Source organism: Sorex fumeus, unplaced genomic scaffold (assembly GCF_029834395.1).
Source record: "Sorex fumeus unplaced genomic scaffold, SorFum_2.1 ptg000051l, whole genome shotgun sequence".
In the NCBI taxonomy this organism is placed as follows: domain Eukaryota; kingdom Metazoa; phylum Chordata; class Mammalia; order Eulipotyphla; family Soricidae; genus Sorex; species Sorex fumeus.
The window spans coordinates 4,831,413-4,856,593 of NW_026606108.1; the positions used below are offsets into that span (position 1 = coordinate 4,831,413).

General features: G+C 57.4%; 1 protein-coding gene across 1 annotated transcript in view; it reads right to left on the reverse strand.

Moving 5' to 3' along the window:
• Positions 1-1,763: 1,763 nt before the first annotated feature.
• ENTREP2 (endosomal transmembrane epsin interactor 2) overlaps positions 1,764-25,181 on the reverse strand; it is a 144,701-nt gene continuing 121,283 nt past the window's right edge. Inside the window, exons 4-10 of the mRNA XM_056124458.1 lie at positions 17,180-17,314; positions 13,378-13,485; positions 8,438-8,598; positions 7,843-7,978; positions 3,893-3,968; positions 3,181-3,408; positions 1,764-2,266 (exon numbers count right to left, since the gene is read on the reverse strand). Of these exons, the coding sequence (XP_055980433.1) occupies positions 1,953-2,266; positions 3,181-3,408; positions 3,893-3,968; positions 7,843-7,978; positions 8,438-8,598; positions 13,378-13,485; positions 17,180-17,314 (1,158 nt within the window). The 3' untranslated portion in view covers positions 1,764-1,952. The remainder of the gene's footprint in view (positions 2,267-3,180; positions 3,409-3,892; positions 3,969-7,842; positions 7,979-8,437; positions 8,599-13,377; positions 13,486-17,179; positions 17,315-25,181) is intronic.

Here is a 25,181-nt window from a genome sequence, read left to right on the forward strand (position 1 = left end):
TGGGAGTCCGCAGCTCTTTCTGGCAGCCTGGGGTCCCCAGGGTCCCACGCAGTTCCTGACAGGCGCCCTTCTGGTCACGAAAGGGGGTGCAGCCCCTGACCCTGTGCCAGCAGGGGTCCTGATAAATGATTTTGGGGTGTGTTCTGCCCAGTCCTGCTCATGCAGGAGCGGGGAGGGCAGGCTGGAACTGGAGGGAGGCAGGTCCCTTCCAAATGAGCGCTGGAGAGCACCACCCCCACCGGCTGCTGTGCAGGGTGCTCTTTGCTGGGGCCCTCTGTTCCCAAACATCACTGGGTTCAGCCAGCTCCTCCTGGGAGTTGGGGGGCTGAGCTGGGTTCTGGCGCAGCTCTAGTGGTTCTCCTTGCCCCCTCCCTACTTCCAGGAACCCCGGGTTCTTGGGAGCCAGGAGCCTGGGTTCCCAGGGTTACCTGAGCAGGTAAGCCAAAGGTGCTGACCCGTAGGCACAAAACTGGGTGTAGTTTCCTTTCCCCGAAGTTCCAGCTGTTAGAAAGGCATAATACAAACAGTGAAGAAGGGTGTAGGAAGGACGAAGAAAGTTCCAGAACTTGGGCTTCAGCCCTGAGGCTGGCCTGGGGCAGGAGCCCCACAGGGCAGGCACTGCCCCCCTGCTGGACACGCACCAGATCCTGTCTGCCTCACCCCCAGCCTGCCAGAGGCAGGGCTGCAGTCCCAGCCAGGTCTGATAACCAACACCCACGGAGGGTGCAGTCCAGAACACTGAGGAGGGCGGGGCACCCCGACCAAAGCACAGACACCCCCCACACCACCACCAGGGCTGCTCCCGCTTTGTTGGCAAACTCCTTGCAGGCCCTGGGGAAAACCATTTAACTTGGCCTGCAAGGGGGTGGCCGGGGGAGGCGGTCCCAGGGTGAGGGGAGGACAAAACCAATTCCCTCAGGTGCAAAAAGAAAAAAAAATCAAGGACTGGATAAAGTGCTCATACAGCCTCGTGGCTTTTCCGTGGGAAAGGTCTGGTCATCTGGATTGTCCCAACTGGTCAGTCCCAGAGCAAGACCAGAAGTATGGCAGGCATGCTCGGCCATCCCCTGGCCGCCACCTCCTACACCTCAGCTCCCTTTGGCCTCCCTTTCTCAGGATAGGGACACATATGCACGCGTGCGTGCGCACACACACACACACACACACACACACACACAACCACACACGCACACACGCACATGCCACCAGGGGGCGCCGCAGAGCTGTGGCACCTGCTGTCCAGCGCCATCTGGCTGCCAGTGGGCGGCTCTGTTCAAGGGTAGTGGTGGCCCCTGTGGACAGTGGGGCCCACCTCTGGAAAGCTCTAACAGGCAGCCCAGCGCTGCTCCACGTCCCTTGCTGGGTCAAGGCTGCGTCTGATGTGACAGCAGCAGGGAGCAGAGGGGTTGGGGAACTGACCCAGGGGAGGCTGGGCCTGGTGACCCCTGACACATGGCAAGTGCTGCCGTAGCCTCAGGCCCGGGAAGGGGACGCTTGCGGGGGCGGGGTGTCAGAGGTCTCTGGGGCTGCTGTGGCCTCATTAGGTAATGAACAGGGTTGAGGGGATGACAAGAGGAAGTGGGGAGCACCTAGAGGGCATGTAGGGGGTCCTCCCCCTGAAGCCTCTGCCTCTCCAGGGAGGGAGGCCCTGTGGGGTGGTCCCTGGGCTCTGGGGTCCCTACAGCCCTGCCTGCGGGGTGCTGGGCAGGGGTGACCTGGCCATGTGAGCGCTCGAGACTGTGTCATCCGCCAGGAGTGGGGAAACCCCAGGCCAGCTGTCACCAGGCCCCACATGGCCCAGGGTCCACGTGCTCATGGTGGGGGCAGAGTCCCTTCCCCACACTCGCTGGATCCATTGGGAAGTGGCGTCAGTTGCACCCCCAAAGAGGGGAGGCGTCCAGGGGAGAAGTGCCCGTCTCTGGGCCTCTGCATCCGGACCTGCGGCACTGGCATCACACCTGGTCCAGCAGCCCAGTGCCAAGGAGGGTCTCGTCCACGCACCGCTCCTCTGGGGGCCCGGCAGGGCACACGGGGCCCACCACGTGCCGCACCTCGGGAGGGAGGGCGCAGTTCGAATGTTCCAGAAACTTTGCCACCAGCACCCGCGCATCAGTGGCATAGGCTTGGCTGTCTGTGACGGCACACGGTCGCTCCTTGGCCAGAGGCTGGAAGGCGTCAGGCTTGGAGCGTGTGTGGGGCTTCCAGGTGGCAGTGTCCCGGAAGCCTCGGCGAGCACAGGACGCTGTGACAGAGCGACGCAGACCAGCTGAGGGGGGTAGGGGGGGGCGGAGAGAGAGAGAGACATAGAGACAGAGAGAGAGAGGAGTGAGGGAGCGGAGAAAGGGAGAGAAAGACAGAGCGAGAGAGAGGGAGTGGAAAGGGAGAGGAGAGAGAGGAGGAGAGAGGAGAGAAAGAGAAAGGGAGAGGGAAGGAGAGTAGGGAGGGAGGGAGAGGGAGAGAGAAGAGAAAGAGGGAGAAGAGAAAGGGAGAGTGAGAAAGAGGGAGGGAGAGGGGAGAGGGAGAGAGAGAGAGGGACAAGGTCAGACCCAGTGACAGAGTGTCGGGGCGAGCTTCCTGCTGCAATCGTGGGGTTCCCAGCTAAACTGGGAACTTCCACCCAAACTGGTACAACTCTTGAGGGGCTACAGCCCCCTGGAGCGGAGAAGTCCCATCTGGGGGGCCGGTCGACAGGCAAGCTCTGGTTCTGCAGGTCAGAGCCCGGATCCACCCTGGCCATGAGGGTCCCTGAGTGTGGATGGGCACAACCCCCAAGTACAAAGTCGGGGGCCCAGCTAGGCAGATGAGGAAGCAGGCAGAGTGGGCAGGTGTGTCCACGTGTGCCTGCATGTGCGTATCTGTGCTCACATGTGTGCTGCGGTCATGGGGTCGTGGTCACATGTGCCTGCGTGCCTGCTCGCATACGTGTTTGCCCACTAAGCTGATGATCTGGCCTGAGCCCGGAGGCTCCTCCTGGATCTGCAGCTGCTGGTGCCACTGGCCACCCTGCCCGCCCGCTCTCATCAGCCCCCAGACCCTCCAATCTGCCCTACCTGGCCAGAGTGGCGAGCCGGCAGGGCCGGCCGCAGAGGCTAGGACACCAGGCCCCACTTCCCCCCACCCACCCCACCCCATGGCCCTGGGCTTCGCTGGCATCCGGACAGAGGTGAGTGCCGGTCATACCTGCCGCGTGGTAGACGCAGGAAGTGGGGTCGCTGGCCGAGCGGGTCACGCGCCCAGGGCTCTGCTGTGTCTGCGTGTCCTGGTCCCTGTCCTTGGGGGACATGCAGCTGGAGTGCTGGGTTGCCACTGGGGGCAGGGGTGCTCCTGAGGGACCATCAGGGGCCAGGCGGCTCGGGCCGGGAGTGGAGGGGCCCTCAGTCACCGGGAGGCTGGTGCTGTCAGCTGCTGCTGAAAGGCAAGGACGCGGTGTCAGGGGTGTGGACGGTGCCGGCTCCCCGCACCCTAAACCAGACAGACTCAGCCTTGGGGGTGGTGGGGAACATAGACAGGAGGCAAATGTGCTCAGCAGGTGACCCGGGAGTGGGGGGACAGTGACCACAGGGGGCCCAAGAGCAGAGAAAGGGATGGGGGTCTGCGAATAGCCAGGGTGGGTCCCCCATGGGCAGGCCAGCATCTCAGTGACACCAGCTGAGCTCAGAGCGCGAGCCTGGCCCCGGGCCTCCAAGGCAAATTCTCAGCCCGCCAGATCCTCTAAGTCAGAAACTCAGGACGGAAGACGGGGCCCGCCCCCGGGCCTCCAATATCCTCCCGAAGTGTGTGCCAGCCTAACTGACTTAGCTCAGGCAGGGTGGAGCTACAAGGGGGCACCCTCTTAAGAAACAAGATTTGATGGGGGGGGGCAGCTCGGTGTGTGAGCCCCAGAAAGTTTTACCTTGGGTGTTGAAGCCGGCGGTGGGGCCCGGGGCCCGGGAGCTGGACTCGATCCCCTGCAAATCCGGACCTGCCAGCTACAGTGAGACACACAGGGTGGGTCAGGGGGACTGGAGGGGGGCGTCTCCAGCCTGGAGGAAGGGAACTCAGAAGCAAAGGCTGACTTGGGAGGTGATGTGCTTTCTGGGGAGAGGCGCCACCGGCAGTGCTCTGTGCTTGGGGGTCGCTCCTGGTTCCTCAGACCCCAGGGCTCCCGCGTGCTCGGCCTGTGCTCAGCTGTCGGCAGCCCGTGTTAGCCCCGGCCAGGTTCCCGGCCACTGCAGGGCAGGCTCTGCCACCGCCATCCCAGTTCTTGGCCACTGCCCTGAACACGGGGTCAGCAGGCTTGGAGTGGGGGTGAGGTGTTTCTGTCGCTCTTGGTGAGTCGGAGGGGTGGGGGCGGTGCCAGGAATGAGCTAGCCGCATCTTGCAGTAGCTCAGCCATGGGCACGCTGCTCTCCAGGGCTGCGGGACTGCCCTGCCTCCGAGTGAGCCCTTCTGCCTGCAGCCGAGGGGTGAGGGGGCTCCCGGCTGTGTGTCCCTCTCCCACCCCCATCCGCCTGCACCAGAGCCCTCTCCTGACTCTGCCACAGGCAGCCCGCTCTCCCCGTTATTTTGCAATCACTCGGGGGAACAGATGTACGAATAGGGAGCCGCGGGGAGGCCCCTGGGCTGGTCCGTCCCAGTTCCCGTAATTACATTCCCATTCCTGCCACCCCGTCTCACCGCTGCTGCTTCGGCTGCAATCACAGTGGCATTAGAAGTAGAGTCTGGCCCCTCATGGAAGCAGCCCATCCCGCTGCAGGGGGATGGAGGAGGTGGGGGTGCCAGCTGGGGCACAGGGGGAGGGGCACCCCCACCCACCAGCAGGAAGCCCCAGCTGCCCACATGTACGCCTGTCCAATGTGGCCGCTCGTTCTCCACCTGTCTAATGTGTACCCTCATCCTTTCTCTCTGTGCCCCCTCTGCTAAGGGGACCCCCATCACTTTGCATCCCCCACCCCTTCTCTGCCCAGAATTCGCTGCTGGTGTGGGCCTGGGGAGACAGTGCAGGGCTGGGAGGGGGAGGGGGTGCTGGTGCCTGGCAAAAGCCTTGGATTTGAGGCCCGCACAGCCAGGTGTGGCCCTAGTCACCACCACACCTCTGGGCCTCGTCAACAAGAAGTCGCCAGGCCCAGGCGCCGTCCACTCAGTGGGCATCACTGAACTGGCCCCCGGATCCCCCCTCCCCCCAAGCAAACAAAAAGCACCCAGCCATCCTTAGACCATCTCCTCCCTCCCTGCTCCTCTTCCGGCACAAACCTTCTATCTGTCTGTCATTTTTATTTTTGCAGGGGTGGACAGCAACACTGACAACTGCTGCCCCCGCCCACCCCCCCAAAAAAAAAACCCTCTGCAGGTAATAAAGAAGTATCAATCAAACAAGAGAAATACGACCTAGAGCAGGACAAGGTCAGGAGGAGACTGGATTGGGTTTCTGTTCTGCCGAGCCTCTCGGGGCTCTCCCCAGCTCTGGGCCTCGCTCAGCTGCGGGAGAAGGCAGCGGGTGGGGGCACGTCAATCGCCCCCACAAGCAGGGGCCAGGGCTTTGCTTTGAAGAACCCAGGTTCCCGCGGCTGCTTAGACAAAACCGAGGCTCAGGGGAAGAAATGGTTTGAAGGCTGAGACTGTGAAGCCAGAAGGTGAGGTGAGGGGCGGAGCGTGCAGGCAGGGAGGGGTGCAGGTGACCCTGGAATCCTTCAGCACCGGAACCATTCATCCTCAGAGATGCCTTGATGGTCTTCAGCATCGCCCCCCCCCCCCCCGCCTCCCACAAAAAGCAGAGGCAAGAAAGAGCCGCGTGGGAGAGAGAGCAAGAGCTAGCGAGTGAGTGAGAGAGGGTGGGGAAGAGGAGAGGGAGAGGGGAGAGAGAAAGGGAGGAAAGGGGGAGAGAGGGAAAGGGGTGGAGAGAGAGAGAGAGAGAGAGAGAGAGAGAGGGAAGAAGAGAGAGAAAGGAAGAGAGAGGAGAGGGAGAGAACAGAGAACAGTGGGGCTGCTGATGCCCGCCTTGTCCATGGCCTAGCCCGGTTTGATCCCAGGACTCCATACACTGGGCTCCCCAAGAACCGCTGGATGTGGCTCTAACCGCCACGCCCCAGCCACCGCCCCCCCCTCCTCCCACCCCACCCCCACCTCTGGCGTTTTTCGATGGAAAGGAGATTGGAGGCTCCTGTCTCAAGGGCATTTGGAAGAGCCTGGATGAAGTTTTTAAATGTCAAGGTCAGGCTGTTTGAGCATCGAAATGGTAACTTTGAGGCCGTTTCTTCTCACAGTCACTGCCCACCTGCCCGCAGTGGCCACTGAGGCTGGGCCGCTACTGCAGCCGGGCAGTCCCAAGCGCCCATCCTGCCCGGCCTTCACCGCGGTCCCACGCCTGGCCCCAAGTTCATACGTGGGCGTTTCAGCAGCCCCTTCAGTACCCCGAGTTCCCTCTGCACCCCCAGGCCCCTGCTTAATCCCCCTCTGTTCTCTTTCCCACTCCCACCCACGGGGCGGAGCGGGCACTGCCGGGTAAGCAGGAGTCAGGGCTCTTGGAGCGGGTCGTGGGCCACCGGGGAGGGGTTCCGCCCGTTCCTTCCCCAGAGGGCAGTGCCCAGTCTCAGGGGCTGGCCAGATCTCAGGAGCTCGCCTGCTGTGGCAGGAAGTGGACTTCTGCGTTTCCTTGCAATCTTTCTTTTTTTTGGGGGGGGAGGGGTGTGGCACTTGGCTGTTTAGACCAGGGTTAAACCCGGCGGCTGTCAGGGAACATGAGCTCCGGCCTTCTGTGCCAGCGCCCTGCCCCCTTCCCACCCAAGCCCCCAGGACAGTCTGAAACAGCCCCCACCCCTGCCGGCCCCCGACCCCTGGCACAGGCCAAGCCCTCAGTCCCAGCTCCCTCTCCCCAGGCCCAGCGGAGGCACTCAGAAGCCGTTTGTCCCACAGTCCAAGGAGAGTGTCAGCATCTACAGCAGCGACCAGCAGGCCACTGGGAGGGGTGGGCAGACCCCAGAGGTGGCAAAAGGGTAAACTGAGGCTGGGGTAGGCCACACCCCCACCTGCATCTCTGCGCGTTGGCCAGCCTCCATGCAGATCCCGGGAGCACCAACCAGCCCCAGCACTGACGCCCCCGCTGGACTGCGAGTGAGCTGGGCACAGCCGGGCCATGCAGACTGCAGACGGCAGGGCAGGGCCCCACGACCAAGGGCTGATGCTGGACTGACAAGCACGTGGGGAGCTGGCCGCACTGAGGTCAGACACTCACCCAGGGTCATAGCGGACCCACGGGGGTACCAGCTTAGGGGACCCTTCCTGGTTGGATCCCCGGCAGGAAGCCCCCAATGCACCCATCTTTATTCTGGGGCCACCCCCAGGGTCTCCCTCTCCCTGGCGCCCTCCCCAGCTGCCCAGGGTCCAGTGACCCCTCTGCGGGTGAGCCCCGGTCGTTCCAGGTCCCCAAACCGCAGCCCCCCTCACCCTATGGACACTCACCTGGGCTGCCCTGACGACCCAGGGTTCCACAGACCACAGCTCAGCGGCTCACTCCAGGTCCCCAAGGCTGCCCCCCGCCCCCCTGCCCCAATCTCCAGGGCCTTACTCAGGCTGACCCCTCTCCCAGGAGCACTTCTGGTTCCCTCCTGCCCCTCAACACCACGGGCCTGCTGCCCACCCAGCCTGGGCCTGTGATCACAAGAACCCCCCACCCCCACCCCTCGCCTCAAAGGTGAGCCCCTGACTCTGGTGCCACTCTCCTGGGCTTGTCCCAGAACCCGTTCTTCGGGCGGTGAGAGCATCTGGTGGGCAGCTGCCCAGTCTACACTAGGGCTGAAGACATGCCCAAATGCGGGGTCCAGGAGCACGTCCTGCCCGCCAGGCACTGGTCTTCAGGGGGCTCACCTGGCTGGCAGGCCCGGGGCCCACCACAGCCTCGTACGGCGGCGGCAGCTCGGTGGGGTAGAGCAAGCCGGGGCTGTTGATGGCCACATCATACAAGGCGCTGAAGGCAGACGCGGCGAAGTCCAGCTGGAGGCCCCTGGAAATGCAGGACCAGCCCACGTCACCCCGGGGCCACCTCTCTGTGTACCCCAAACCTCGCCTGGTACTCCCCAGAGTGTCCTCATGCAGATGGTCAGCATCATGGCTGATGGGAAAGGTCCCTCTTCCTCTCAAAAATACACACACATACACATATGAATACACACACATGTGCACACAAACATACATATGCACACATACATGTACAAATTCAAACATTTATACACACATATGTACCTACATAACACGTATGAGTACAAACACATAAACGCACGTGTCCATGCACACACACACACACACACACACGCCTTTCCCCAGCCGCCATCTTCTGTGGTCCGGTCTCTGGTCTGGTGGGCCTGCTGCACAATTCTGAGACTGGAAATGAATTTGGGCCTTGCAGACTGTGTTCCCCCCACAGTACCCCCATTTACCGGCCCCCCCGCCCTAGAAGACACACCTGGGGGCCTCGGCTGTGGGCGTGCAGGTGTACTCAGGGGGGTAATAGGGCGGAGGCGGGAGAGGGGGGACAAACTCATCGAAGTCCAGGGCGTGCTGGAGGATGGTGCCGTGCGGCGTGAGGCAGGCGGGGCTGGCCGAGTGCGCCCTCTGCGGCAGGAACTGCAGGGAGAGAGAACGGGTATGGGGGTGGGACCCTGCCACGGCCGACCACACGGAAGCACCAGTGGCCACAGGGGAAGGCGCAAGACCGGTGGAGCACAGCCTCGGGGGTGTGGGGAGGGGGACCCTGATCTCTGAGCCTCAGCACGCTTTGCCGCCCACCATCACGGAGAGCAGAGCCGCCTCCTTCCGCTGGGACCACCTGTGCCCAGCCCTCACCTCTCTGCACTGCCCTCCCCCCCCCGCCCCCAGAGGCTTTGGGCAAGGGGATCTGATGGCCAGAGTTCCCCAAGTCGCTGTGAGAAAACACCAGTCCCCTCTCTCTCCAGGTATAGCACTGCAGCCCCAGCGGGCATGAATGTCAGAGGCCCCGTGCTGGCATTGGCGTGCCACCTGTTCACTCAGTTGCGGACGGCCATTTCTCACCAGTCTCATTGTGGGCACCGGTCTCATCTGGAGTAACCCATCCGTGGTCGGATATCAACTGACAGCGAATATAGAGACATTTATTTGCTTTTTGGGTCGTACCCGGCGATGCACAGGGGTTACTCCTGGCTCATGCACTCAGGAATTACTCATGGCGGTGCTCAGGGGACCATATGGGATGCTGGGAATTGAACTCGGGTCAGCTGTGTACAAGGCAAATGCCCTATCTGCTGTGCTATCGCTCCAGCCCCAAAGACATTTATTTTAAAGCATGTTTTTGTTACACAGCCCCACATGAGGTTACGAGCCATGCTTTAAGATGATAAAAAAATAACTGTTAGTTTTGGGCGGGAGCGATAGCTCAGTGGGGAGGGCACCCACCTTGTGTCTTGTCTCTAGAACATTCCAGGGCAGGCTGAGAGTCAAGATGCTGGGAGCAGGGGTGGATGTGCAAAGGGCTGGATGTGTGTGTGAGGCCGAGAGGGGCTCTCCAGTGCCCAGCCCCCCACCCCAAGCCTTTTCTGCCAGATGGTCCTGTGAGCAGATGCCTCGGGAAGGGTGTGGGGAGATGGAGGGCGTTGCTGTCTGCTCTCTGCCAAGGCAGCCATGCCCACGCCCCAGATCGGTGCCCACGTGCTTTGCTCTTCTGCCCTTGCTCTGTGTTATCTGTGTTCAGTGTGGGGAAGGTCCCGGGGTGAAGAGGGTCCTGTGCCAGAGCTGTCATGGCCAGAACCAGCCTCAGCCACTGGCTGCTTCCGGGCACTTGGCTGGTCTCAGCTGTCCAGGCTGGTTCTGATTTGCCCAACTCATCCTGCAGGCCGTTTTGTAAGCAAATGAACCTGCCACACCTGGAGGCACTCGGGGCCGATTCCGGGCTCTGTGCTTGAGGACCCTGTGCTAGGGACTGAACCTGGGCCAGCTGCGTGCAAGGCAGGATCCCTCCGTGCTGAGTTATCGCTACGGCCCCAAAGTACCATTTGTGCTTTACCATCTTAAACCGCGGCGCATTACTCTATACGGGGCTGCGTAACAAAACCACGTGCTTAATAAAAATAAATGTCTTTATGTTTATCATCAGTATCTGGTGTCCTCTATATTTCTAGAAAACTTCCAGATTTGTGTAAATATTTCTAGGGTAAAAAGAAATCAAGAGTGGAGAAAGTTTCCACAGCAGTGGTGTGGCTGTCGGTGACTGTGCCGTGGCCCACTGGGGCGGCTGAGTCGTGGCTTGCAGCTGTGGTGTGGCTGGGGTGGCTGAGTTGTGACCTGCTGCTGCGCCCTGGCTGGTGGTGGCTGAGTCTTGAAACAGCCGACCCAGGGCCGCGTCCAAGCCTCTCTCTCAGCACACAGAGCACGTCCTCGCCTTTGCAGCTGCGCTGACCTTGGCTTTGTTTGTCTAATTGTCTGGAAAACGGGGGGTATCAGAGGCCAGGTCGGGAGATGGGGGTGTGGGGGGCGGACTCTGTCTCAGGATGCTCTTAGCCTGCAGCACCCCGCTCAATTGCTCGGGGCTGAGCGCAAGGACCAGTGCCCACGACCCTGAGGTCAGACGAGCTGCTCTGAAAATGTCTCAAGGGGAAATGGGAAGATCGGTCAGCGGTTCAGGCGGAAATGCACGTGCCCCGACCTTCCCGGGGAAAGAGCTGTGCCCAGCAGCAGAGAGCCAGGCCCGGGAGGGTCTCAGAGCGGTTAGGGGGACAGGAACTCCAGGCCGCCCTTTGGCAAGCAGCAGGCTCGCCGCCCCTCTGGGGAAAGGACTCCAACACCTGTGTCCAGCTCTCAGTCACTGTGTGCCCTGGCCTGCTCCTACCAGCAGGGGGCGCGCGGGCACCAGTGCCTGCCCACTCTGTCCCCGCCTGTCATCTGGCCGCCCCTTTGCTCCTGCAGCAGGAAACCCTTGGTCCCCAGTCCTGGGATCAACCCTGTGGGAATGGCAAGGGCAAGTCCCACTCCTGCTGCCAGCCCCGTCTCCACCCCAAGGTGCCCAAGGGTCCTGTCCAAGGTCAGGCTGGTGTGTAAGGTGCCAAGGCTACCAGCTGGTTTCCTCCACACCCCCCCCCCCCCCGTCCTGTGGTGGTCCTGCAGGTTGAGAGCCCACTAAGGAGAGTGGTACCTCGGGGAGGGGGGTCCCTAGTCTGTGGCTACACGGGGCTCGGCAGGAGTCTCTCTCTTCCTCTCTGTTTCTCCCCCCACCCCTCTCTCTCTCTCTCTGTGTCTCTGTCTCTCTTCCTTCAAGTTGAGAACTTTGAGCTATGAAACTGCTGGGATTCTGCGTAGGAAACCCCAGGTCATGAATCCCCAATCAAGAACCAAATGGAGGACTGGAGAGATAGTACAGCAGGTGAGGTGCTTGCCTTGAACGCAGCAGACCCAGGTTCGATCGTCAGTATTCCTTAAGGTCCCCTGAGCCCACCAGAAATGATCAGTGAGTGCAGAGCCAGGAGTAAGCCCCAGGCACTGCTGAGGGTGGCCCCCAAACAAAACAACAGGACCTAAATAGGTCGATTGCATGCATGCATCAAAGGCACTTGCCAGACTCAGCGGGAAGCGTCTGTGCTTGCTCCCGCAGCCTGACGGCTTCGGTGCCCTGGATGTCTGACCACATGCATCACCCCTACACCCCCTCTCTGAAGGCCGCTCGATGACACCAGAATGTGGTGGGGTGGGGTGGTCTCCAGACCATTCCTGGGGCTCACAGGACCTGGCGTCTGAGAGCATCAGTCTCTGGGTCTGTGTGGGAATTCTGCTTCTTGGGCATGGAAAGCCTGTGACGCTGACCCCGTCACTAACCCTCCCTGTGCCTCAGTTACCCCACCTGTGATATGCTCCCTGCAGGATACTGCTGTGGCGAGGACAGTGCAGCTAGGAATCAGTGAAAGCCAAGCTTTAGGGTGACGTTTTGTTAAGGTCAGCGCTTCAGGGGCCATAGCGCAAGCAGGTCCATATTGGGAGGCAAAATTCCTGCGCAGACCGGTGGGCTTCAGATCCAGAGGCCCCACACTGCCCCCATCGTCTGCGTGTGTGGTAGTGACTGTGCCCCGCCCCCGACAGCAGGGGGTCTCCCTTCCTTCTCACCCCTGGCTTTCAGTTCCAGTGCTCTGGTTCTGTGTGCTTGGTGAAAATGGGGTGATAGTATAGCTTGAGAGTCAAATCTGCTGAGGTGGGGAGAACCCCGCCGTCATTAACCTTCCCTTCACCCGACGTACTGGAGAAAATCACTAACTCTTGGGCTCTGGTGACCAAAGCCAGGTCATCGCCACTGAGAAGTGCTTAATTAGAGACTCCCAGGAGCAGGGAGCCCTGGGGGGGACTGCTGTGTATTGTGTGCGTCTGCACCGGGCAGAGGGCTGCTGGCTGCATACGATTAGAGCCAGTGAATTCTTAATGTCCCCTCATGCTTCTCTCTGGCTGTCTCCTGATTAACTGGTGCATTACTACACAGTGTACAAGGAAGAACAAATAAAAACACTTTAGCAGAAGGGGGACTTGCTTTTCTTTTCAGGAGATGCATGAAACACTGGGGAGGATGTGGGAGCAGAGAGGAGGGGTGGAGACTGCATTCCATCCATGCTGTAACTAAAAGCCTTCATTATTTATCAAGCATGTATTAATAAGTGCGTGACCACCTGCTCCTGGCCTTGGCTGGACCCCTCCCGAGAATAGCTGCTGTTTCTGTTAGACCCTGGTCCGTGTGTCACAGGGTGACCAGCTGGTGACCTGCCCTGGAATATAACCGCAGATTGGTGATTGGGTAGACGCCAGAAGCGCAGATGCACTCTTTCTGCACACCCAGAGCTCATCTGTCAACAAGCATCCTTTAGCAGAAGGGGACTCCGGCAGGCACCTGGGAATTCTGGAGGTGGAAGGCTCAGAGGATGTGTAGGGAGACGGGGCTGCCACTAAGATCACTGCAAAGCGCCAGAAGGTTCACTGTGCCCCGACAATGCCCAAGACCAGCATATCAAAAGGTGCCCAAGACCCAGGGTCCCTGGTGGCTAGGAAGTGGGCAGCCTCCAAAGACCTTCACATCTATTGTCCTTGTGGATTCTGGGTGGAAGCTGTGAGTGGTCACTGTCTGCGGTGGGCGGGGCTCGGGGGGAGGGAGAGGGCGGGCCACGAAGGGGGCAGGGCCTCAGGCCTGGGGCCCAAGACTCAGAATGGGGTGGGGCTTAGACATGGGGCGGGGCCAAGCACAGGGCCTCGGATATGGGGCGGGGCCTCAGGCAAGGGGCGGGCCTAAACATGGGGGCGGGGTCTCAAGCACAGAGCGGAAACTCCGGTAGGGCCTGTGGCCGGGGCCTCGGGCATGGGGCGGGACCTCAGGCTTGGGGGCGGGGCCCAGGAGGAACTCACCATCTGGAGGACATCCGAGGAGACCATCTGCATGCAGCACATGGCAGTGGCCAAGGCACACACGATGGTGGAGACGACATTGAGGGCACACACGCTGAAGAGGAGGTCCTGCAGGGAGAAGGGGCGAGGGTCAGCCAGGGGGCAGTCCTCGGCGCTTCTTCCAGGGCAGGCGTGAGGTGGGCTGGAGACGCGGCTTGTGGCTCTGCCGTGTGAGTCTTTCAGGGCCAAACCTGGTCTGTGGAAGGCACAGCACTGCCTCTACCGCAGCACGAACGAGGTATGCTCACACACCAGAGGGCCTTCCTGATGTCTGTGATGTGACCAGGAGGTAGCCACTCCCCTAAAAACTCTCTAAGCAGCCAACTGCCAGCCACCTTTACAGTTACCCAATGTAACCCAGAGTTCTATAGGTATTCAATCAAATGGTTTGTCTGGCTCATTTGGGGGAGGGGCAGGAGGCTACTACACGTGGCAGTGCTTCGGGCTCTGTGCTCAGGGAACACTCCTGGCAGTGCAAGGGGGTGCTGGAGACTGAACCCGGGTTGATTGCGTGCAAGAACACACCTTACCCACTGAACGATCTCTCCAGTCCCAAATGCCAAGTTGTTTTTTTTAATTGAATTTTAATACTGAGATGAATGTAGACACCCATGCAGGCGCAAGAAACATCCTGTGCACTTTTGCACTGACTGCTACTTATAAAACACTCACATACGTACATATATTTGGTCTTTCAGAAGACCAAGATCTATTTATCCAGATATTGGGGACTCCAGAGTTTCAGACTCGAGAACCCCAAGCCTTTTTTTTTTTTGCTTTTTGAGTCACACCCTACGATGCACAGGGGTTACTTCTGGCTCTGCACTCAGGAATTGCTCCTGGCGGTGCTCAGGGGACCATATGGGATGCTGGAAATCGAACCCGGGTAGGCCACGTGCGAGGCAAACACCCTACCCGCTGTGCTATTGCTCCAGCCCCAACCCCAAGCCTTTTGGAGTCACCTGCAGGTGGGGGCAGGTGGCAGGAGAACTAGCCTGTTCCCCCAACACCTCTAGTTGGGAGTCAGGGAACTCCAAGTTTAATCAGCATCCAGGCCAATCACACCAATAGGGTGCAAAACCAGCACGCCCAGTCCCCACCCTGCTGTCCATGTCCTGGGACCTCCGCACTGTTTCTGGGGCTACTTCTGGTCCAGCCTAGGTCCTGTGATGTGCTCTTCTGAGGCTTTTCACTTCCATTCCCCAAGTGACTGCTGGGGGGGGTTCCTGCCCCAGCCCTGTGCCTGGGCCATCTCCAGTGGCCTCCTGGCTTCTGTGGTTGCCAGAGAGGACCAGGATGAACACCGCCAGGGTGGGGGGGGGAGGAAGAGGGAGCGGGTCCAGGTGCATGTGGGGACAAGGAGAAGAGTCCAGGCTTAGATTTGATTTTGGAGGGAGGAGCTCTCTTTGTAGAGAGAGGATGTTGGGAATGAATCAGCAATGTGCTCGCCCAAGCTAGGGAGGGTCGCCTCTTGCAGGGCCCCACCCACGCCTGGGCGGAATCTGTGCTCAGGGATAGGGAAGGCAGAGCAGCCCTGGGAGAAACTGCTGCAAAGGTCAGAGGCAGCCAGAGATGGGGATGGTGACTCTGATGCTGCAATCGGCAGGGGACAGCACGCGCGGCAGGGGAAGGATAGTGGATGCTTCAGAGCAGACCCGGAGACAAGGACATGAGGAACCGCTGCTTTCCTGGGGCCAGGAACTGGGCCAGTCTTTAGGGCCTGGGCCATGCAAAGGCTGAGGTCCCCAGGCCCATCCTCAGAGACGTGAGCAAGGGAATCAGGATGTTCCTGTGTGCAAGGTGTGCACCCCAACACACTGAAACATCCATCTCCCCGGCCCCTGCTTCCACCTGCTTCAATAATCAGTTTTGGAGGCTGGAGAAATAGAACAGTGAGGAAGGCATTTGCCTTGCATGTGCCTGACCCAGGTTTAATCCCGGGTATCCCATATAGTCCTCCAAGCACCAGCAGGAGTAATTCCTGAGCACAGAGTCAGGAGTAAGTCCTGAGCACCAACAGGGTCAAGGCCAAAAAAAAAAAAGCTCTGTTCTAGGCAAGTGCATGACTGCCTGGGATCACGTTAGCTTTTATTCCTTTGGAATTATCATTCTTGGTTAAATAATTCCTTTACAACTCTATCAGAGCCCTTAGCAAGCCCTGAAATCCATGTTCTAGAAAATCTCCTTACAGGGTCACTCAAAATGGCAAGGGTGTAAACGGTCTCTCGCTGTGGGTAATGAGTTTTGCCGCTGGCCACTTTGTAAGTGTTAGTCTAATCAAATGAAGGAAATCGGGGCTAGAACAGATCCTGGCTTACAGGAATGTCGGGAAAACAAGCCTGGCCAGCTCGGACAGGTGGATGCACCGTGGGCTGCCCTGCACAGTGTCACTCGTGCAGGTGGATTCCGAGCATCTGCCCAAGTGACAGAGAGCGGGAGATGCAGGGGGAGTCACAGCAGGGGAAAGATGCCCAGTGTGTGTCTCGACCACTGGGGGTTTGGCAGGGGCTCAGGGCTCTGAGATCATGCCCTGTGCTCAGGAAGACTCAAGTTGGACCCCGTCTCACATGGTCCCCTAGGCACTGTTGGACAAAGTCCTGGAGGGTCCCCTGAGGCTTCAGATCTCATCTGGGTGGCCCCCAGCACAGCTGAGCCTCAGCGGCACCTTATCCCTGGACCAGAGCAGAGCACGATCCCACGCAGGGGCCCCTCCTTGCCCCCAGTCACTCCGGTCCAGGAGGAACCTTACACTCTGTGCTGTGCTTCCTCTGAGTGCTGCAAACACACAGTGGTTAGAGCACAGCACTCGCATGCACCAGACCCAGGCTGGATTCCCGGCAGCACACGGATCCCTGAGCACTGCCAGGCTCGACCTTGAAGGTCCCCTGCACTGCCCCGGTAGCCCTGGGATCCCCGGCACTGCAGGGCTGGCTGAGCAGCACCCCGCCCTCTGGAACCTTCCACAGGGGCTCCGGCCTGTTTGGTCAAGCACCACTGCTGGGCACCCCCACCTCCGACCTCCTGCACACTGAGGGGAGGGGCCCACCCCTCCAGCCAACGCCCACTGATGAGAAGAAGACTCGGGGATCTCGGGGTGGTAGCAATGTGGGCTGGTCGGCCATCCTGGGAAACAGCACCGTGATTTCTCAAAACGTCTGGGCCAGACACCGTACTCCTGGGGCAGGCTTAGAGCGGGTCCATGAGTGCCCTGAGCCATGGGATGTGGCCCCTCGCTACAAACCAACCAGAGAGTGAAGATCCAGGTGTGACCCAGGAAAAGGGCCTCAGGAGAGACAGGGCCTCGCTGGCAAGAGCTGAAGACTCTTCCCAAGGGGCCTGCGAGGCCTGGGCCAGACTACGGGTGCAGGGTGGGTTGGGGTGCTGGATGGGGACAGGGTGTGGGGACTTGGAGGGAAGAGCTGCGGGGCCTGGGATGATGCAGGATGGCAGGGCCATGTGCAGGTGAGTGGGGGGAGGGATGTCAGGGTCCTGTGGGTTTGGGGATGGGGGGAGGGGGCGATGTGGGGGGGGTAGCAGGACCAGGATCCAGTGGGGATGATGCGGGGGTGCCAGGGTCCGAGCTCTGCGGGAGGCAGTAGGGTCTGGGTGGTGCGGGTGAAAGGGGGCTGAGGGTGGGGAAGATGGCAGGGTCCAGCGGGGGAGGGGCAGGGCGGGGCGGGGGTGCCAGGGTCTGGGATCTGGGCAGTGCAAGGGTCCGAGGGTCCGGCGGTGTCCGGCAGGGGCGGGGGCAGCGCAGGGTCACCTTCAGGGTCAGCCTCACGGCGTCGCAGTCATCCCGCAGCGGGTTCAACTTCAGCGTCTCGCCCAGGTTGCTGCATCCGGAAGGCTGGTGCCGCACCTCACAGCAGACACACACCTCCACGCTGTCGAACTTGATCTGGGGGTTGGGGGGGGGGACACACAGCACCGTCAGCACTGCATCTGCACCGTGAACATGCGTGCATGCCACGAACGCAGGCCATACCATGAATACAGAGTCTGCACCATGAACAGAGTCTATACCATGAGCACCGTGTCCACAGTCTGAATGCAGCCCACATCATGAACGCAGCGTCCACACTGGGCATTTCCAACAGTCCCTGCCAGACTGTGTCCCCTCCTGGCTTGTTGCCCACAGAGAAGAGGACCTCAGGGTTGCCTGGTTACCGCGCAGGCCCACAGCTCTGTAATTGGTGTTGGCCTGGTTACCGGATGCCTTCAACTTGAGATCAGAGTGTTGGTAATGAAAGCGGAGACCAACAGGCTCCAGAGCAGAGAAGGGCAAAGCCGGAGTCAGGATCCAGCTCCAAACTGCACCCTGGAGGGCGTCAGCTGGTGCCTGGCAAACTGCAAGGTAACAAAGCAAAGCCCCAGCGCCTCTGTCAAACAATAACCTACACCGAGACCCCCGATTCTAGTCTGCAGGGCGGAGGGCACAGTTTACTGGGAATGTTCCAGTCGAACTCAGCAAATGTTCCCTGGTTTCTGCCCAGAGCCTCTGGCCCAACCCTTCAAGGAGGAAGGAGTCTGGGGGAGCACCAGCATCGGCTCCAGGGAGGAAGATGGGGGGGTTGGGCGGAGGCAGAGGATGTGTTCTGAGTTTGAAAAAGGGAAGGACTGCTTTTCCTGAGGCTGACACCCCATTACCCCGCGCTAAGAAGGAGGGTTGAGGGGCCAGAGTGATAGTACAGTGGGGAGGGCGTTTGTCTTGCATGCGGCTGATCCGGGTTGGATCCCCGGCATCCCACAGGGTCCTCTGAGCACCATCAGGAGTGATTTCTGAGGGTAGAACCAGGAGTAAGTCCTGAGCATCATGGAGTGTGACCCTCCCTCCCCAAAAGAAAGGAGGGTTGAGAAGGGGGCGAGGTGAGTGTAGTCTGCAGTGTGCCCAATGAGCATCCACAGGGCGCAGAGGTGAGACGATACCCTCCCCCCCCACCCCATCTGGGCTCTCAGGGGGGCCTCGCTCAGGACCTTCTGAGCGCCACAGAGGACATGAGAGGATCAGAGTAGCTGGGCTTCGAGGTGAGCACACAGCCAGGAGCTGGTGATGCCAGCTTGGCTACCCTCAGGCTCAGAGGCCAGATGCAGAACCCGCCACACTCCCACATTCCCACTGAGTGGAGCCCGGCTGTCTGCTGCGGGGGAACCAGGTCACTCTGTCTAGGGAGAGAACGAAGAAGGCCCCACTGTCGCTGTGAGCCGCATTTGTATGGCACAGGCCCGAAGAATCAAGATCAAACATCTCCCGTGAATAGACACAGGGCGAAACTCACCAATTAAAACCGACACCGTGAAGCCGCAGTGAAAGGGGCTGGACACAGAGAGACGCTTTCTCTCCCCTGGTATCGAGTGGCGGGGACCAGAGACAGACAGACAGAGCCATGGGGGCCGGGGAAGAAGAGTGAGTGTGTGACGGGCGCTGGAGAACGCATTTCTCCTTCCATTGATCACGGCTTCTGTTTCCTGTCCTGCTGTTTTGTAACTCGGCACAGGTAGGTTTACACTGTGATAAATCCCTGATGCACACAGCTTAATGATGACAAAGGCCCTTCTGTATTTACAGTACGTGTTTCATCTGCTGGCTCTTGCACATCCCATTATATAATTTTTGTCATTACATTTTTTTTGGTTTTGGGGTCACACCTCAGGGCTTCCTCCTGCTCTCTGCTCAGGGATCACTCTGGGGGAGGCCTGGGGGATCATACAGGTGCCAGGGATCTAATCTGGGCCAGCTGTGTGCAAGGCGGATGCCGTATGTGCTACTGCTCTGGCCCCTGCATCTCAAGTCTTCATACAAATCTGGTCATACGCCCATGCGTGACGAGCATTTATTCATAAGTTCACTGGCAAGGTGAGAGTGTAGCGGGCAGGTGGTATCTGAAGTGAGCAGCTTGTCTGCAGAGCTAAAGAGAAGCTTCTGGAAAGCAAAAGGATACGCTCTCAATTCCTCATGCCAGGCATGGAATCATGGCTATAGATGCAAAAATGCCTTTATAATTAATCTGCATTATTAATATTTCCAACAACTCCCTGAAATCTATGCCCAAAGGCAGAAAACCACCCCCCCCCCCGGGGCCCAATCCAATCAAATGCCTCATTTAATGACATTTTATTCAGGCACAAGCATGTTCACTCACTGACTTAGCTTATGGCAGACTGTTTGCCCCTTTTAATTTTTTTGTGGGGGACAATTGCCAGAGCTACCATCTGTCTAAAATATTTACTATTTGGCCTTTACCCAAAATGATTGAAATAAAAAAAAAAGGGCTTCCTGTAAGAGAATCAACATGCTACTAAATCAAGACCTGGTTTCCTTTTATGGTGCGGGGTCGGGGCGGGGGGCACCCGGTGTGCTCAGGGGTTACTCAGCAACTGTACTCAGCAATTATCCCTAGTGGGGGCTTAGGGGACCTTCTGGGATGCCAGGACTGAACCCGGGTCGGCTGCATGCAAGGCGAGCACCCTCCCCACTGGCTCTCTCTCCAGCTCCAGGCCTGGTTTCCTTATGGGTCACGTTAGCTCATTTTCAGGATGTACCTTGTTCAAAGTAACACTGGTGTGGCTAACTAAAGTTAGTCAGCACTGAGATGAGCAGGAGTTCTTTTCTGAGGCAGATAAAGAATGACTCCAAAAGGGTACAAGGGAAGTTCCCCATTGGTGAGAATATGGTCTGAAAAATAGGGGCTCCAGCCAGGAGAGAGCCCAGAGCCTGTGTTAAAGACCCCGATCAAACACCTCTCCGGCCTGCCCACAGAGAACAGGACTGCGTGCAGGTGAGCACACGGGGGCATCTCTTCACCTCTTGACCAGAGAGGGGGTGCTCACCACTCCAGGCTCCTCTACCGCACTGGCCGTCAGACTCAGTGTGGAGCCTGGGCCTCTAGCACTGTAGGCAGCCGGTGCCTGCATTCTGCAAACCAATTCCTCCTGCCACGTCTGTGCACACACCATAAATCTCATGGATAGAGGAGATCGCACACGTCACCTGGGTTTGAGTGTACAGACATGTGCGTTTGTGTCCCTTACGGCTATAAGTCCAGAGATCCTGGACGAATATAACACTCTGCCGAGTGCAAGACAAATGCACTGAGATACACTGAATACACTAAACTCCACCCCCTTAAATGGATTGTCTTGATGCAAGCTGTTATGACTGAAGAGACAGGACCCCCATGGGGAAGGACAAGCTGAACTGGCCTGAGAACTTAGTCTGGGATTTACAGTAAAAGCCTTGCTTGGTCTCAGAGCCCAGAGAACTAAGTTTGGGACCTTTATCTCTTACTTTATCCAAACAACTGCAAGTATTGGTAAGAAGCTGACTTAATCGATTGTTTGATTAATTGTTTGACTTAATTGTTTGATATATATGACTAGAAGGAAAGAGAAAAGCAATACAGAAATCCCTGGGAAGCAGAGCATCTCCTTGAGTTTATCGCCCCCAGAGAATTGCCTCTGCTGGAATGTTTACCTCTGTAGATCACACAGACATGCAGTCCTATACTTCTGACCCTTCAGATGTTCTGTAAGTATGCTAGCAGCGCTGAATTAAAGGGGCCATTTTCACCATCAGTCTGTGGTCCCCTGTCTCTTTGTCCCTCTGCTGAAGAGGCCTGGGGAGGGTGGGAGGCGGCTCTTGGCCACCAAACGCATGTGTCGTGCGGCACCCCCATGTTTTGTGAGCTCATACCTGGCCCCACATAGGGTCCCTTGAGCACTACTAGGGGTAACTCCTGAGTATAGGGCCCCTAAGGAAAAATTTTTTGTGGCGGTCACACTCACACACCCTAAGTAAGCTCAGGGCTTACTCCTGGCTCTGCACTCAGGAATTACTCCTTGTGGTGCTCGGGACCATAGGGATGCCGGGGATTAAACCTGGGTCAGCCGTGTGCAAGGCAAATAAATGTTCTACCTGCTGTACTCTCGCTCTGGCCCCAGGAAAAAAAATGTCTTTTTTTTTAAATATTAAGGTTTAAAAGTTGTTAATGGATATAACTGGATCACGAAATATGAACATTTAGATCAGGACGATGTCGCAGGAGGTTGGTGACCAGGCTTAGCATGCAGGAGCCCTGGGTTTCAGGCCTGACCCCTCACGGTCCCCTGAGCACCACCAGGAGTGATCCCCGAGGACTGACCTAGGAGCGGGCCTGAGCACAGCCAGGGGCAACTCAACCCCTCCAGCCCCCAGGTAACTGATCACTGAATGCGCCACACCCTAGCCAACACCACGCAGGGGCAATTCTGTAACCCACACACTGAAATGGTGTCCATCCCGACCCCCTTCCACATCTCTTATGTGGATGCTAGGATAAAACGGAGATTAAAATTCCTGAGTATATCATGCCTTCTCCTCAAACTACACATTTTTAAAAAGCTCTGGCCTGTCCCTCTCTTTGTGACTCATTTTGCTTAACATGATACTTTCCATGTAGTATCACTTGTATGTAAATTTCATGACTTCATCTTTTCTAACAGCTACATAGTACTCCATTGTGTAGATGTACCAAAGTTTCTTTAACCAGTCATCTGTTCTCGGGCACTCAGGTTTCTTCCAGGTTCTGGCTATTGTAAAGAGTGCTGCAATGAACAAACAAGTGCAGATGTCACTTCGACTATACATTTTTGCCTCTCTGGGATATATTCCCAGGAGTGGTATTGCTGGGTCAAATGGGAGCTCAATTTCTAATTTTTTGAGGATCGTCCATACTGTTTTCCAAAAGGGCTGAACCAGTCGGCATTCCCACCAGCAGTGAAGGCGGGTCCCTTTCTCACCACATCTGAAACCCAAGCACAAAAATATGTAAGTCTACAACTGTACCTCCTGCTGTTTCACTAATAGAAATTAAAAAAAAAAAAAAGCTCTGGTCATGGGCCACGGCAGTGCCATGAAAAGTCCTCTGCTGACGGGAGACACATGCTGGTTCCAGCCACCAGAGGTGGCGCGGTATCTTGGAGCCGTGGCAGGGACGCCGGGAGCAAATACCAGTCCCGTGTCACACCGCTCCCCTCCCTTGGTCGGAACCGGGGCGGGTGGAGGGGGGGCGCATAAGGAACCTGGAAGTGGGGGTGGCAAGGAGAAGTTCCAGCCAGTGAGTGGCACGGGCACAGTGAGTGGGGTCAGACCGAGCCAGCCACAGTGACAGGCCTGATTAATGGGGATCGTGGGGTGGAGGAGCACTGGGAGCGACTGGGCGGGTGGGACATCACGCATGGTGTTGGTCGCCGAATCTGCATACCCAGCCACACTGGGCGCGAGGAGCAAGAAGGAGCACTTTGCACCCGGCTCGAAACACAGCCTCGTACTTCCTGGTGAACGCGCAGGCACATTTTCCGTCCCTGGCTGCCCTTTTTGTGGGAGCAGGTCCCCCCAGCCTGCAGAGGCAGAAGCTGGCCTCCACTGCTTCTCACTCATTGCTGGGTCCAGAGGTAAAGTGAACCGTGAGACAGGGCTAGTGGTTCAGGACTCAGGTTTAAAGAGGAGGCCAGAACCTGCTAGAAATAGTCCAGTTCATGCCCAAGATCTCAGTTTTCTTACCTGTAACATGGGTATTAATAACTCTAGGTGGCAGCAATGAAATGACACAGTGGAGATGTGCTCAGAGCACCCTGGCACACCGCCAGCACTTCCTGAATTAAATCTCACAAGACTGTCTCAACAATGCCACTGAATAGGGATGTGGCACAGACAAAGCCACACCTGGCAGTGCTCACAGTGGACTCAGGACCACAAGGGGGGACGAGGGTCAAACCTCGCCAGCCACATGCAAGGCCAGCATCCTACCCACTGTCCGATTGCTCTGACAAATCTCTGCATTTTTTTCCTTAAAAAATAAAGGCTTGGGACCAGAGTGGGTAGGACACTGTATGCCTGGCATACAAGCAACCTGAGTTCAATCCTCTGCATCCCCTAGGATGCCCTGAGCACTGCCAGGAGTGCCCCCTCCTCAAACAAACAAATAAAATAAATAAAGGCTATTAGGGCCATGACAATGGTGTGACCCGCGAAAGAAAACAAAACAACAACAACCTTTTATTTTATTTTAGGCTTTTTGGGTCACACCCAGCACTGCTCAGGGGTTAATCCTGATGGTGCCTGGGGGACCCTACGGGATGCTGGAGATCGAACCTGGGTTGGCTGCATGCAAGGCAAATGCCTTCCTTGCTGTACTTATGGCTCTGGCCCAACAAGAAATCTTTGAAAATAATAGCTTTTTACAAGAACCAAAACATAGGAACAACTGAGTTCCCACGAGCGGATGAGTAGATAAAGAAACAGTGGCACCTATGCACAGTGGAATACTACTGGGTGTAAGAAATGATGAAATCATGCAGTGTGCCATGACGTGGATGGACCTGGAGAACATCAACCAGGCCTAGTGTAATCGGCTGGAAGGAGAAGGACAGGTACAGGAAATTCTCTCCTCATTGGTGGAAATAAGCACAACAGGGTTAGAGTGTACAGGCCAAAGCAATATGATCTAAGAATTGGTCTATAGGACTGTAGCGAGGTTCAGGGAGGTGGGGAGCCATGGGGGTGGGGGTCTCTGAGACAGCAGTGGGGGCAAACTCCTGGCGGGGTAGGGGGCTGTGTGGGGCTGAAATGTTGGAGTCATAAAATCTGATCACTGACATATTGTGAAACTGTACATCACAGTGACCAAAGTGAAAAAGCAAAGAATCCGAGAAAAAAACTAAGCGCTACCTCGAACTCTCATTCACATCTCACAGGATTCAGCTAAAGGACACCGAGTCACTGGGCTTCAGCATTGTGAAAGAATCCTGTGCAATTCAGGGACATTTTCCTTACTCCAAAAAGAAACCTCAGAGCATTTATCTAAGTCTCCCAGCCTAAAGCAATCACTGATCTGCTTTGTGTCTCCCTGAACTTGTGATTTTAATTATTACATAACCATTAAATAATTACTATTCACCACATATTAATATTAATTATAGCAATGCAATTATTAAATTGTGCCTTACAACAACAACAACAAAACACTAGAAAAAAAAAACAGAAGAATCCAACAGTTTTGGAGGTGCATCTAAGTTCCCAAGAAACTCAAGACAACACGATGACCAATGGGGGGAAAATTAAGAGGCTGAATCAACAGCCTAAACGCAACAACGCCAGCAGGCTCCTGAGTGACTACTCCTGTTTTTATTCCATTTTCGAGGGTGCACATCCAGTGGATACGGGGAAGTGGAGATGTTTCAGAGCAAAGACGCATGCAGCTTCCCAGAGTTCACAGTATGCAGAAAGCCTCTGACAGGAAAATGGGTAGCGACGGGAGCAAACGGACGGCTGCAGGCCACTCTCATTGATGACTCTCGACTCAAACCCGTAAATGAAATATTAGCCACGAGACTGCCACAGGCTGCCGAGACAGCAGGGTAGCGAAGGGGTCGTGCTGTGAGGCCCGCGGACGCTTATTCATGCTAATCACCGCATTAATAAATGCAAGGCGAGCCAGGCCATCGCTTGCACAGGCGCTAGGGGGGAAAAAAAAGATAAAATTCACATGGACTCTTTACTATTAGGGGAAAAAATGTGAGAAAGCCAGGAGAGAAGAAATATCTTGTTTACAGGTGCCCCTTTCAAAGCCCCGGGTCAATCCCGTTTAAGTCAGTCAGGCACCCGCAAAGAACAACTGAAGGGACAGAGAAACAGTGCAGCGGGCTGAGCACAAGCTTCGCATGAAGAGGCCTACATGGTCCCTCAAGCACTGCCAGAAGTGACTCCTACACACGGAGCCTAAGCATTG